This window comes from Pleuronectes platessa, chromosome 16, assembly GCF_947347685.1.
Source record: "Pleuronectes platessa chromosome 16, fPlePla1.1, whole genome shotgun sequence".
Taxonomy (NCBI): domain Eukaryota; kingdom Metazoa; phylum Chordata; class Actinopteri; order Pleuronectiformes; family Pleuronectidae; genus Pleuronectes; species Pleuronectes platessa.
This window is the reverse complement of record NC_070641.1, coordinates 24,375,601-24,388,100: the sequence shown is the minus strand read 5'-3', so window position 1 is coordinate 24,388,100 and position 12,500 is coordinate 24,375,601. Positions and strand designations below refer to the sequence as shown.

Sequence of the window (12,500 nt, the reverse complement as noted above, 5' to 3'; positions counted from 1 at the left end):
CCTGGACCTTGTTGATGAGAGTGCAGGCGGGACATGTCCACTCCTCGGTCCGGTTGACGGAGAGGACGCAGGGTGGAAACGAGCCGGAGCCGTCGGACGCAGAAGACACTGGGGACGTCTCCTCCTTGAGGACGCTGAGCCGCCTGCCGGGCAGCAGCTCTGGTTGGACGCACAGATGAGGAACTGCCAGAGTTGAAGGAGAAGGACTCACGTTCTGTGCTTGACTGAGGGACACATCTGGAGGTGGCACCTCTCTGCGACTGCAGGGAACTGGATTGTTATGAGCTGAAGATGAAGCACTGAGCCCTGAGTCCTCCACAGGGAAACACTCTCCTCCGGCTGATATGGAAAGGGAGAGCGCCGCGGCTGCAGGTTCCTGTTGGGTTCCTGTTGGATCGCAGACCTCAGGTATGAGCAGAACCTCAGCAGGAATCTGGGGGAGGGACAGTTTGCGTGGGCCCCCACAGGCAGAGCAGGACATGGAGGTAGGGGTGTTCTGCAGAGTGCACCTCAAACACTCCCAAATCAGGCTGCGTTCATCTGCGTCTCCTGGAAATGTCCTGTTCTGCTGCCGGGACGGCTCGGTCCTCGACGTCCTCAGGGGCCCCGAGCAGCTGCTGGAGCGCCGGGGCCGAGGCTGGTGTTCAGAGGAGCTCCGGGGTCGGTCCAGGGTGCCGGCGAAGCCACAGAGGGAGCAGGCCAGGCTGTCGGGGGGGTTGGCCAGTGTACAGCGTGGGCAGGACCAGCGGGCGTCCTCCCTGCTGTCCCCGGGCCACATCCACCGGCTGTCGGGTATCTGCCGTGGAGCTTCACAGATCGAGCAGCGGGGGGCGCCGGCTGCGTTCAGGAAAGTACAACAGCCACAAGCCCATTGGCTCCTCTGCATCGGCATCGAACCAGAGGAGAAACTGGACCAAAACACAACAACGTTTATATTAGATATGGAAATGGTAGTTTTTGTGGTTAGATACAAGATACATTTATTGATCCCAAACACGTGCAAAGTCAAACTTCATGCAGATGAAGGAAATTTGTCCTCTGCTTTTGACCCATCTGGTGAACCTAGCAGGACACACAGAGCAGTGGGCAGCCATGCAGGGTGCCCGGGGAGTTAGTCAAGGACTTGGAGGAGCTTTGATCTTTCTGAAACTTCAGGAAAACGGAGCCTGGGGATTTCCTGTGTTCTGATTTACTGATAATAACAATATATATAATATAGATTAGAATGCATGAATATGGAAAAGATACAAGAAGCTGCACTCCCGTCAGAAGACAGGCTTGTGTGTAACTGGTGCCGCACACACACTGATGATATAAGTGTTTTAATGCACTGAATAAGGAACTGAACCACCGCAGCACATCTCAGGATCGTGTCTGATCGGACTCGACTGTAAATCAAGTCCGGAGGATTTGTCCCGCGGCGCCGAGGAGCCGGTGGGACGTCCGGCCTCAATTCTCCAGCTGCGCCTGAAGCATCTGGGCATCAGGCCAAACACTTCCAGAACACAAGCAGCTCAACGTGGACGAGAGACTGCATCCAGGTGACCAATCAGGTGACCAACCAGGTGACCAACCAGGTGACCAACCAGCTGACCAACCAGGTGACCAACCAGGTGACCAACCAGCTGACCAACCAGGTGACCATCCAGGTGACCGACCAGGTGACCGACCAGGTGACCGACCAGGTGACCGACCAGGTGACCAACCAGGTGACCAACCAGGTGACCAACCAGCTGACCGACCAGGTGACCAACCAGGTGATCAACCAGGTGACCGACCAGGTGACCGACCAGGTGACCATCCAGGTGACCAACCAGGTGATCGACCAGGTGACCAACCAGGTGACCGACCAGGTGACCAACCAGCTGACCGACCAGGTGACCAACCAGCTGACCGACCAGGTGACCAACCAGGTGATCAACAAGCTGACCAACCAGGTGACCATCCAGGTGACCGACCAGGTGACCAACCAGATGATCAACCAGGTGACCAACCAGGTGATCAACCAGGTGACCAACCAGCTGACCAACCAGGTGACCAACCAGCTGACCAACCAGTTGACCAACCAGGTGACCAACCAGGTTATCAACCAGGTGACCAACCAGGTGACCAACCAGGTGACCAACCAGCAGACCAACCAGGTGACTAACCAGGTGATCAACCAGGTGACCAACCAGGTTATCAACCAGGTGACCAACCAGGTGACCAACCAGGTGACCAACCAGCAGACCAACCAGGTGACCAACCAGGTGACCAACCAGGTGACCAACCAGGTGACCAACCAGCAGACCAACCAGGTGACCAACCAGGTTATCAACCAGGTGACAAATCAGCTGACCAACCAGGTGATCAACCAGGTGATCAACCAGGTGACTAACCAGGTGACCAACCGGGTGACCAACCAGCTGACAAACCAGGTGACCAACCAGGTGACTAACCAGGTGACCAACCAGGTGACCAACCAACCCCTCTTCCCTCCTTCTGACCTACCTACCAACCTAATTACAGAAGTAATTGTAATTATGTCTCATTTTTTCAGTTTTATTTCTATTGAAAGTTGTTTGATCTCCATGTATCAGTCGTACAATTCTCTTCTGATTCCTTTAATAATCTCATGTGTTCCAGACCATCGTCTCATCATCCACTCACTTCCTGTCAGCGAGTAACTCGACCCTGGTGCAGGAGACCATCACAGACTGGAAATCAGACGGAGGGACAGTAATAATTAATAAGCAGACATGTGGACAACGCTCAGGGAGGATGACGTTCACTTGTTATCGACCAATTAATGAAAAATTCATAAAGTGTGCAGAATATAAATGAAATCTCTCCTCTGCTCGGAAGTCGCACGATTCAATGTGGAACACGTCGTTATAATTTTGGATTAATCATCATCATTACGTCTTCTTTACATAAATCTTCACAGTATTTCAACACAAGCTGTTAATCCTGTTAAATGTGTCGTTGCATCTGTTTATTATTATTTTGTAGATTTATCATATCTTCTTAGTTAGAAGTCTCAAGGCTGGCGCCACCCGGTGGCCGGAGGCTCGATGTGTTCAGGTTCTCCGTCCGTCACATTGTTGTGAACATGAAATCTGTAGAATATCACAAGGGAGTTTCTTCAAATTCAGCACAAATGTTCACTTAGACTCACAGATGAACCGATTGGATTTGGGTTGGTGAAGGTCAAAGGTCAAGGTCACAGGGACCTAACAATGCCTGAGAATAGTAACACAAGTTTTTGTTGTGTATGATTGTAGGTTCACCTGCGCTCCCGGTGCCTGCCGGCTCGGGGAAGCTGTCGGGGGAGGAAGGAGCTCTGGCTGCTCCTCAAACACCCCATGGTGGGGGAGGGGGGCGGAGCCGCACCCCGAGATGCAGCCCCCCCCTCGACCTCCTCAACAAGAGACGAGGTGGAACCTCCCATGATGCAGCTGGCTCAGGAGCAGAGGCCCTGAAAGAGCAGGAGACAGGAGAAGGTCCCTATGACTTCACAACTCAACATGTAGAATCATTCTTCATCTATTTTATTTGTTAAGTTTGGAGAAAAATATTTATAGTTTTATAAATTTAGGGTTTAAACATATTTTATGTTTTATTAAAGTTAAGTAAAAGTTTTCCCTCAAATTAAAAATAACCCTGATTCCCAGGCCCATATTAAACTTTTAAATTTTATTATTAATAATCATAATACAATCAGTGATAATAAAAGTCGTCTTAATAAAATATTCAACTTTAATCATGGTACACTTTTAAAAATAGAAATAATTTTATAAAATACTCCTGGTGAATCCGTAAAGGTTCAGGAAGCCGGGGATCATGGGTAATGTCCGACCTCAATGAACGTGATTGGTTTTGAACAGAACAATAAATTTAGCTTTTTGTAAAAAGTGAAGAAAACTTGAACCTTGAAACAATATAAAACTGAAATTTAATCTTACAGAAAACTACAGAAAAAACCCTGAACAGAAGATTTTCAAACTGAAACAATATTTACTGTGATTTGACTCAAACAGAAGAAACCGTCTGTGACTTTCACACAGAATCAGACGGAGCTCGTCCTGCTCTCACTACCTCTGTGTCCTTGAGCAAGGACCTGAAGTCTCTGAACACTGCAGCAGGACAGAAGAACCTGAATCAGGGACACGTGTCACATTAAAATCACACGAGTGTCTTCATGGAAAACTAATGGATTTGAGATCGGAATCCAAACCGAAGGAATTCTGCTGCAGATTGTGAAGTTCACTGAGACTTCAGGTAACCTGCAGGACAGCTCACCAGCATGAGGACATGAGAGGACATGAGGAGGACATGAGAGGACATGAGAGGACATGGGAGGACATGAGAGGACATGAGGAGATGTGAGAGGACATGAGGAGGACATGAGGAGATGTGAGAGGACATGAGAGGACATGAGAGGACATGGGAGGACATGAGGAGATGTGAGAGGACATGAGGAGATGTGAGAGGACATGAGAGGACATAAGGAGATGTGAGAGGACATGTGAGAGGACATAAGAGGACATGTGAGGACATGGGAGGACATGAGAGGACATGAGAGGACATGAGATGTGAGAGGAAATAAGAGGACATGAAGAGATGAGAGGACATGAGAGGACATGAGAGGACATGAGGAGATGAGAGGACATCAGAGGACATGATAGGAGATCGTAGGAAATGAGGACATGAGGATAAATGAGAGGCTAGGGGAGGACATGAGAGGACATGAGTGGAAATGAGTGGACATGGGCGAACAGCCTCCTCCTCCTCCTCCTCCTCCTCCTCCTCCAGCAGCTGTGGGCCGTGAGGCAGCAGACTTACCTTCTGCAGATGGACGAGCCGGATCTGGATCCTCCTGCCGCCTCCTGAGCTCCGCATCCTCTGATCAGTCGGCTCCTCCAGACCTTCACCATCAACACACTGGGAACAGCACACACTTCCTGTCAGCTCTTTCAAAATAAAGTCCCTGCTGTCGAGCGAGCGCTGCAACATTTATTAACACAAATTTAAATAATAACATAAATCAGACAATATAATAATATTCATGATATCAATATTCGTCAATATTATTCAAAATTTCTGATAAGACCATATTAAAAGCTCAATTAAATTAATTCCAGGGATTTTTCTGAGTTAAACTAAAAACAAACAGCTCATAGGAAACAATCTGGTCGTAGCTTTTATTCTGAAGTCTGTTTCCTCTTGTCCTCACTGAGCTCAGCTTGATGTCCCCCTCCTGTGGACAGCTCGTGTCTCAAGGGACGTTTCCAGGACAGGACCAGGACAGCCAGCAGCAGGAGGTATCGACCTCTCTCTCTCTCTCACACACACACACACACACACACACACACACACACACACACACACACACACACACACACACACACACACACACACACACACACACACACACACACACACACACACACACACACACACACAACCTTTCTTCTCATGTGTTTTTGTGCTGTAAATGTTAAAATGAATGTTTGAGCTGCTCAGTCAGTTTTCTACTGAAGATTAAAAACACATTAGTATCATTTAAATTCTTTAAGGACAAAGAAATGACCGTTTCACTGAGAAACCACAGAATCAGACGATTCTTAAAACAAAGTGCCACGAGTTCCAGATTTGTTCCTTTTCTTCTAGATTAAACTTTTGCATTGGAAGCTGTTGATAAATTTCGTAGTTTATAGTTTACAGGAAAAGCTAATTATGAATTCAGGAACTTCGTTTTCCAACTTTGTTCAGTTTAAGGCTCAAACATAATAAATGCGTTGATGAAGTATCTGAACTGAACTTGTACTTCACATGAGTATTTCTACTTGTGCTCATTTTCACTCCTCACAACATTTCTGAGGAAATTCCAGTCAAATCCAGACACATTTTATTTAGAAAACCCAACGTCAGGAATAACATTTACATAGAAAATACGACACAGCACGTTTTTAAAGTTGTGCGACACAGATGTGATGCTTGAAAACACGTCGGTGTGTTTCCTGCAGCGAGTCGTCCTCTTCTAAATCTTATTGCTTCCTGTCAGTCACTGTTGATTTATCTGGTATCAGGAGGAATGAACATAAATGTCTCTTACAGTCAGAATATCATCATTTATAAAAAACCATCTCCTTAAAACTCGCAGTCAGACTCGGAAAAGATTGAAAGAAAAGTTTGCAGATTGTCCAGAGGGTGGCGCTCTACCTACAGCGAGCCTGTGTATGAGGAGGTCAAACTGAAATGATTCAAAATGTGACCAAAGAGTTGAAACGACTTCGCGACAGCAGAGTCACATGGTCAGAAACACCTTCAGTCTTTAAAGTGAGGAACCAGAGAGAAACTCTGAGGTCGGATCTGATGAGTCAAGTCATGGCTCAGATTTGTGGACTGGGGGAAACAGCGCCCCCTGAAGGCTCCAGCTGTCAGGCCAGGCTCCATCAGACTCTTCTTCTACGGATCTTTTCTCCAAACCTCCTCTCCAGAAATATATGTGGCTCTAACGTTGAGGTCATCGTCGAGCAGAGTGAGGTCTGAAAACACGAGTGAGAACATGAGACACGTGAAGAAAGGAAGTGACTTCATTTATCTGTTCTGAGCTGAAGCCGATCGTCACCTGCGTCCGAGCCGTAGTCCAGGGTTCCTTTCTTGTGGCTGAGGCCCAGGAGCTGAGCTGGATGGAGAGAAGCAGCTTCCAGAGCTTCTTCTACACTGCAGCCTGCACACACAGAGACACACACACACACACACAGAGACACACAGACACACAGAGACACAAACAGACACACACAGACACACACACACACACTTTAAACTGCAGTTTTCAGAACAGAAGATAATGAAACCATGTGTTTCTGAGCCTCACGGTGAAACTTAGATGATGTAAACTCCAGCTGATGAAACCAAAGTCACACAAACTCACCTGAGGCCTGTTTGAAGTGTCGCACACACACACACACACACACACACAGACACACACAAACTCACCTGAGGCCTGTTTGAAGTGTCGCACACACACACAGACACACACAGACACACACAAACTCACCTGAGGCCTGTTTGAAGTGTCGCACACACATGTCCATGGTGGCGATGCTGCCGCTGAGCGTCTTGGTGCCTGAGGGACAGAGACGAGTCAGAGCTGAGTTAGAACTCTCACACCTCCACATCCTGATTCCATCAGATCTTCATTTATTGATCCATTTAAAAGGTGAAAATAAAGTGAGACCTGCCACGTAAGCGTGAAGACCCTGGATCTCGATGACCTGCTGGCCCAGAGTGTGACTCCCGGGGGGGAGACCCATCGCTGCGATCGCATCCGTCACCAGCACCAGACCTGGAAACACAAACAGGTCACACCCCCGACCAGCTGGACGCTCCAGCTGCTGATCTTCATGAGGATCCACAGAACGGTGAGTACGAGTAGAGACGGTAAATAAAGACAACAATTCTCCACCTTGTTGTACAAACATGATGCAAACATGAAGTAGTGGAGCCGCAGACAAGCCTTTGACCAATCAGGAGTCAGTGTCAGCTGTCAATCATCACGACTCAGCCTGTTTCTATATCATCAAATCAATGATTAAACCAAACTGATCAGAAACTTGAACAAACATCAGAGAGAAGAACGACCTGGGACGACAGGAACATCTTTGACATTAATTTAACGTCTACTTTGTTTTTTTAGTTTGGTCCATGTCCCGTCTGCTCACATGGAGGAGGAGGTGAATAACCTGTACTGCAGCCAGACACCAGGGGGCGATCCAGGTCATTTGGCTTCAGCTTAGGGAGTTTCTTCATTTCTCCAAACTACCCGACTGTAAACGTGTCTTTTCTGCTCTTCCTGCCTCGTTCCTCATCTCCAGTTCGATTCCTGTGAACTTCACTAAAGAGCCGGAGCTCAGTCGTCCTGTGTGCACGTGTGAATCCAGAACCACTAAGAGGAGAATGGTCTCTGACCTGAGGGGTGGGCTCTGTGGGCGATACGCAGAGCCGCTGGGTTGGTGTGGATCCCGTCAGCGATCATACCGTAGAACACCGTCCGGCCCGCGGGAACCCGGTCGCTGGTCAGGAGGCCCACGATCCCCGGGTCCCGGTGGTGGAACTGGATCAGAGCAAAGACAGATCTAACTTGAACTGTGGGAGAAAACCAGAGAGAACACAGAAACACATGGAGCTTGGTGGGGAACAGTGCTGACCACTGTGCCACAGTGCCGCCCACTCTGCCACAGTGCCGCACACGTTCTGGTCTCTGGGTCTTAAATCTGCCGTCTCAGAGTCCTCACGTGCTTCGAGCTCGAACCTGTGAACTACACACAGACTGACACTGAGTGTGGACTCACAGGCAACATGGCGTTGAAGAGATGAGTGATGAACGAGGCCCCGCTGCTCACGGCGTCCTCGGCCTGAGACAGGTTGGCCACTGAGTGACCTGCACGAGGAAGACGAGAGGACACACGTGAGCAGGAAGCTGAGGACCGTCATGTGACCAGGACCGGGACACCAGGGCTCACCTAGCGACACGGTGACGCCCCTCTGGCAGAGCGCCCTCACCACCGATTCGCTGCCGGCCAGCTCAGGAGCCAGTGTTACCATGGCAACGTCGTCCAGGCCGCCATAGGTCTCCATCAGGTCGACGACCCCCCCGCCCTGGAAGCTGCGGAGGAACCGCTCCGGGTGCGCTCCCTTCTTCTCCACGCTGATGAACGGGCCCTCCAGGTGGACACCTGCGGAGACAGACGCCGGGTTCGTCCTCACGTGCATCGTGTCAATGAGGGACGTTATGATGTCACATGACATGAAGTCGGGTTTCTACTTCACCGCCATCGTACCGAGAACTCCCGCTCCATGTCGACCTCCGCTGTGAACTTTGACCTGAGGTAAAACCTGAAACACATTCTCATCACATCAAATCACAACAGCTTCAAGTGTTAGACCTAAAGGTTCAGTGTGTAGGATTTAGTGGCCTCTAGTGGTGAAGCTCCATATTGCAGCCAAAGAAGACCTGACGCTGAAATGCCTTCTCTGGAGTTAGTGATGTTTTTTCTCTCTGTGTTCATTCTTATTAAGGTGATTTTACAAAACTGAAAACATGTAATAGTGAAATAAGTATTTAGTATTTGTAAATCTTGATATTTCTTGTGTGAAGGAAACTCTACACTCTCGTTGACATGAGATCTAAGGTCATGAGAGGTCAGATTAAAGTGGTGCTGACCTTGTGGTAGACGGCGGGGGGGGAGGTGACCAGCGTCGGACAGAAGGACGTCACTCCGTGCTCCAGGATCTTTTTAGCCACGATAGAAACGCCGCCGCTAACATCATCCGAGGCCTGAGAGAAGTCCACGCCATATCCTCCTGGAGGATGACACCATGTGACCATCTCCATCCAATAACAGGAGAGTCAGTGTCGTCATTCTAAACATCTGTTTATCCAGTTTCTTCTGTGATTTCATTTATGTTTAAACTGAAGAGTCAGTGTTGAATTAAATAAACTTCTTCAAACGTATCAGTTTATCATAAATCTGATGATATGAATATTTCAGCAGCTGGAACGAGAGAATCAACCAGCAACTGTTCTGAAAAAGGAAATTAAAAAAATGAAATTATTTCAGTCGTGAGATTTTCTGGCTCCAGTTACTTCAGGTTGAGGATTTTCTCATAACTGATCATGAACTGACGGAACTCTGGTGAAACTGTTGATGAGACTAAACCAGATGTCTGAGGAATCAAAGATCAGCTCCTGAGACATCCAGAAGGCAGCAGGATGGACACAGACCAGTGTGTGTGTGTGTGTGTGTGTGTGTGTGTGTGTGTGTGTGTGTGTGTGTTAGTGTACCGTTGATCTGGACGTCTATGAAGCCCGGGGTGATGATGCTGCCCTCACAGTCCACACACTCGTCAGCGTAACCCTGCTCATCGAAGAACAACTTCTCTGGATCTAAAATCCTCCCTCCACGGACCCACAGATCCTCCCTGCACACACAGACACACAAACACACACACAAAAACACACACTCTCTCTCAGCTCTGATCACTGTATGGTGTGGTGTGTGTAGGGGGGGAGTGTGGGTCGTACCTCTGCAGCTTGTGCTCTCTCAGGATCCTGCAGTTGATGAACTGGGTGATGGGGGCGTCCGACACTGACTTGTTAGACGGCATCTCTCTCTCTCTCTCTCTCTCTCTCTCTGCAGACGAGTGTGAAGACAAAGATTCATCAGTTACACACAGATCAGACTCTGCACTTCTGTCCATATTCTATATTCTATATTCAATATGAAGCTTGAGACTCTGATGAAGTATAGAGGCAGACTGCTGAGCTCCAGGAGGTTCTCCCCCAGTTGAACTCAAAGTCATTCATTTATTTCTCTTCATTTATTCACTTCAGTGTATTTCTTATCACTGCAGCACTTTGACCCTGAAGAGCTTGTGTGCACACACGTGACCTCTGCATTAAAATACCGGATTACAAACTCCATTGAGAAAACAGTGAATTTGACACGTTATTGGCTCTGACCTAAGTTACAAACCTTTACAGAAGAAGAACAGAGAAGTTTGAGAACCAGAAGAATCTAGTTAATAACTCGGCTCATATTTAATGATCAATACTGCACCCGTTATTTCACTATCTCGACTTGTTTACTCGTCACCGCGACGCTTCAATCGGTTAAAGTACAAACACGACCTGTACTAAACCGCTGTTTTTTGAAACCGAGTTCGCTAAATGAACTTCGTATTAACTTATACAATTATCTTTTCATTAACAGTGAGGCGGTGAAGAAAGTAACGCTCTGCGGTAATAAGTTACTTGAGTCGAGCTGGTTACTCACCTGAGATCAGCTGAGTCTGTGCAACAGAAACAGGAAGTGGAGGAAGTCGCGTCACGTGACGGAGCTGCAGATCAGCTGATCAACAGATCAACAGAAGGACAGACAGACAGACAGACAGACAGACACCTGACACAGTCACATTATAAAGTAAAATCATAATCATACAAATACTACAATTGCTACTACTATGAATAATAATAATAATTATTATTATTATTCATAGTAGTAGCAATAATAATTATTATTATTTAATTATTATTATTATTATAATCTGAATAATCAGAATCTGAATAATCAGAATCAGAAAAGAATCAGAAAAGAGGAGGAGCGTTTATAAACAGCCAATCTCAGCCACAATAAACTATAAATAAACATATGAATAATAAAACGTAAAAGTCAGAATAGGAAACAAAATCAATCATCACCAGCAGGTGGCGCTGAAACACAACAAACCAACCAACCAATGAACGCTTGACTCCTTCGCACCTCAGCGGTTGATTTTCTGTTTTTCCATAAAGACAATGTGTTATTTTTACGTATCTGTATTTTTGTTTTCTCTTATTAGGAAGTAATCTATATAAATACAGCTGTTAGAAATATAACAAACAATAATGCACATCTGGATCAGATCACAGCTGCGTCACAGTCTGTTGGAAACTTGTTATAATACTTAACTCTGACTTTACTTCCTGAATCATTTGATAAAATGAGATAAAGAGTTTTCCTCCAGTTAATGAACTGTTGCTTTCTCTGAAATGTTCAAGTTCTTGACTTTAAGAGCCTTGACATGATGTCGATTATGATTTGGATCTTTACAATTTAAAATAAATTGAATATGAAGAATTATTCTGCAGAATAAGTACTTCTTACCTTAAATTACATTTTTACATTATATTTTTCTTCACTCGTCACCTGACCAACTGAACCAATGTCCCTGGACCAGGAAGTGCTGAGCACCAAACTCTGTTCCCCCCCAACGCCCTCCCCCCCTCCCCCCCCAATAGCAGCCCCCTCCTCATTCCTGAAAGTCAACAATAAAGCAGGTTTCCAGTAAGTCAGAGAGATACCTCCCCAAGTCCTGCTGGTCCCCCTGGAGACCACTACGACCGTCTGAGGCCGGCGTCCTGCGGCCAAACCAGGCCACCCATGAGTGAAGGGGGGGGGGGGGGGGGGGGGGGGGTGGAGAGAGGGGGGGAGAGAGAGAGAGGGGGGGGGAGAGAGAGAGTCTTGGCGGCTGATCTGCTGCGTATTTGAGACTCAAACAGAGAACAGAACAACATGGTGGACAGTGTTCCTCCTCCTCCTCCTCCTCCTCCTCCTCCTCCTCCTCCTCCTCCTCCTCCTCCTCCTCGGAGCTGTGACAGTGACACGGAGCTTTGTCTCCAAGTCGCCACATCTCATTCACAGCCGCTTAACTCCAGAGGCTGCGTGGAGGCCTTTCACCAGCCGGTTCTTAATCCGCCGGTTTCTGAGGCTCTGAACGAGTCGACTGTTTCAACTTCTGCTTCACATCAGCTGTGAGTGACTGAGGCTCCGAGGGGACGACTGCCAGCAAGGTCACAGTGAAAGGTCACGGTGAAAGGTCACGGTGAAAGGTCAGACACTCACATGGATGACGAGACGGCAAAGAGTTAAATGTTCAGAGAATTCAAACGATGTATGAGGTCACTATCGACC

The 12,500-nt window shown here is 47.6% G+C and overlaps 2 protein-coding genes across 3 annotated transcripts in view; both read right to left on the bottom strand.

Moving 5' to 3' along the window:
- The window catches only part of LOC128457994 (calpain-15), a 9,338-nt gene extending 5,908 nt beyond the window's left edge, over positions 1–3,430 (bottom strand). The window contains exons 1-2 of the mRNA XM_053442573.1: positions 3,270–3,430; positions 1–908 (exon numbers count right to left, since the gene is read on the bottom strand). The exon at positions 1–908 is cut by the window's left edge and continues 164 nt beyond it. Coding sequence (XP_053298548.1) covers positions 1–908; positions 3,270–3,430 — 1,069 coding nt within the window. The remainder of the gene's footprint in view (positions 909–3,269) is intronic.
- Positions 3,431–5,873: 2,443 nt separating this feature from the next.
- amdhd2 (amidohydrolase domain containing 2) lies at positions 5,874–10,876 on the bottom strand. Of its 2 annotated transcripts, none has more exons than XM_053442580.1 (12): positions 10,824–10,876; positions 10,073–10,179; positions 9,833–9,969; positions 9,212–9,376; positions 8,829–8,883; positions 8,511–8,723; positions 8,340–8,428; positions 7,957–8,101; positions 7,226–7,333; positions 7,046–7,114; positions 6,614–6,715; positions 5,874–6,530 (listed from the first exon to the last, which is right to left on the bottom strand). In XM_053442580.1, exons 4-12 carry the CDS (start codon positions 9,374–9,376, stop codon positions 6,451–6,453), a joined length of 1,026 nt encoding a protein of 341 aa, XP_053298555.1. In that variant the 5' UTR covers positions 9,833–9,969; positions 10,073–10,179; positions 10,824–10,876; the 3' UTR covers positions 5,874–6,450. The 2 variants fall into 2 exon arrangements, with proteins under 2 accessions (XP_053298555.1, XP_053298554.1); XM_053442579.1 differs by having other exon boundaries at positions 9,212–9,351; positions 10,073–10,181; positions 10,824–10,871.
- Between the last annotated feature and the right edge of the window lie 1,624 nt (positions 10,877–12,500).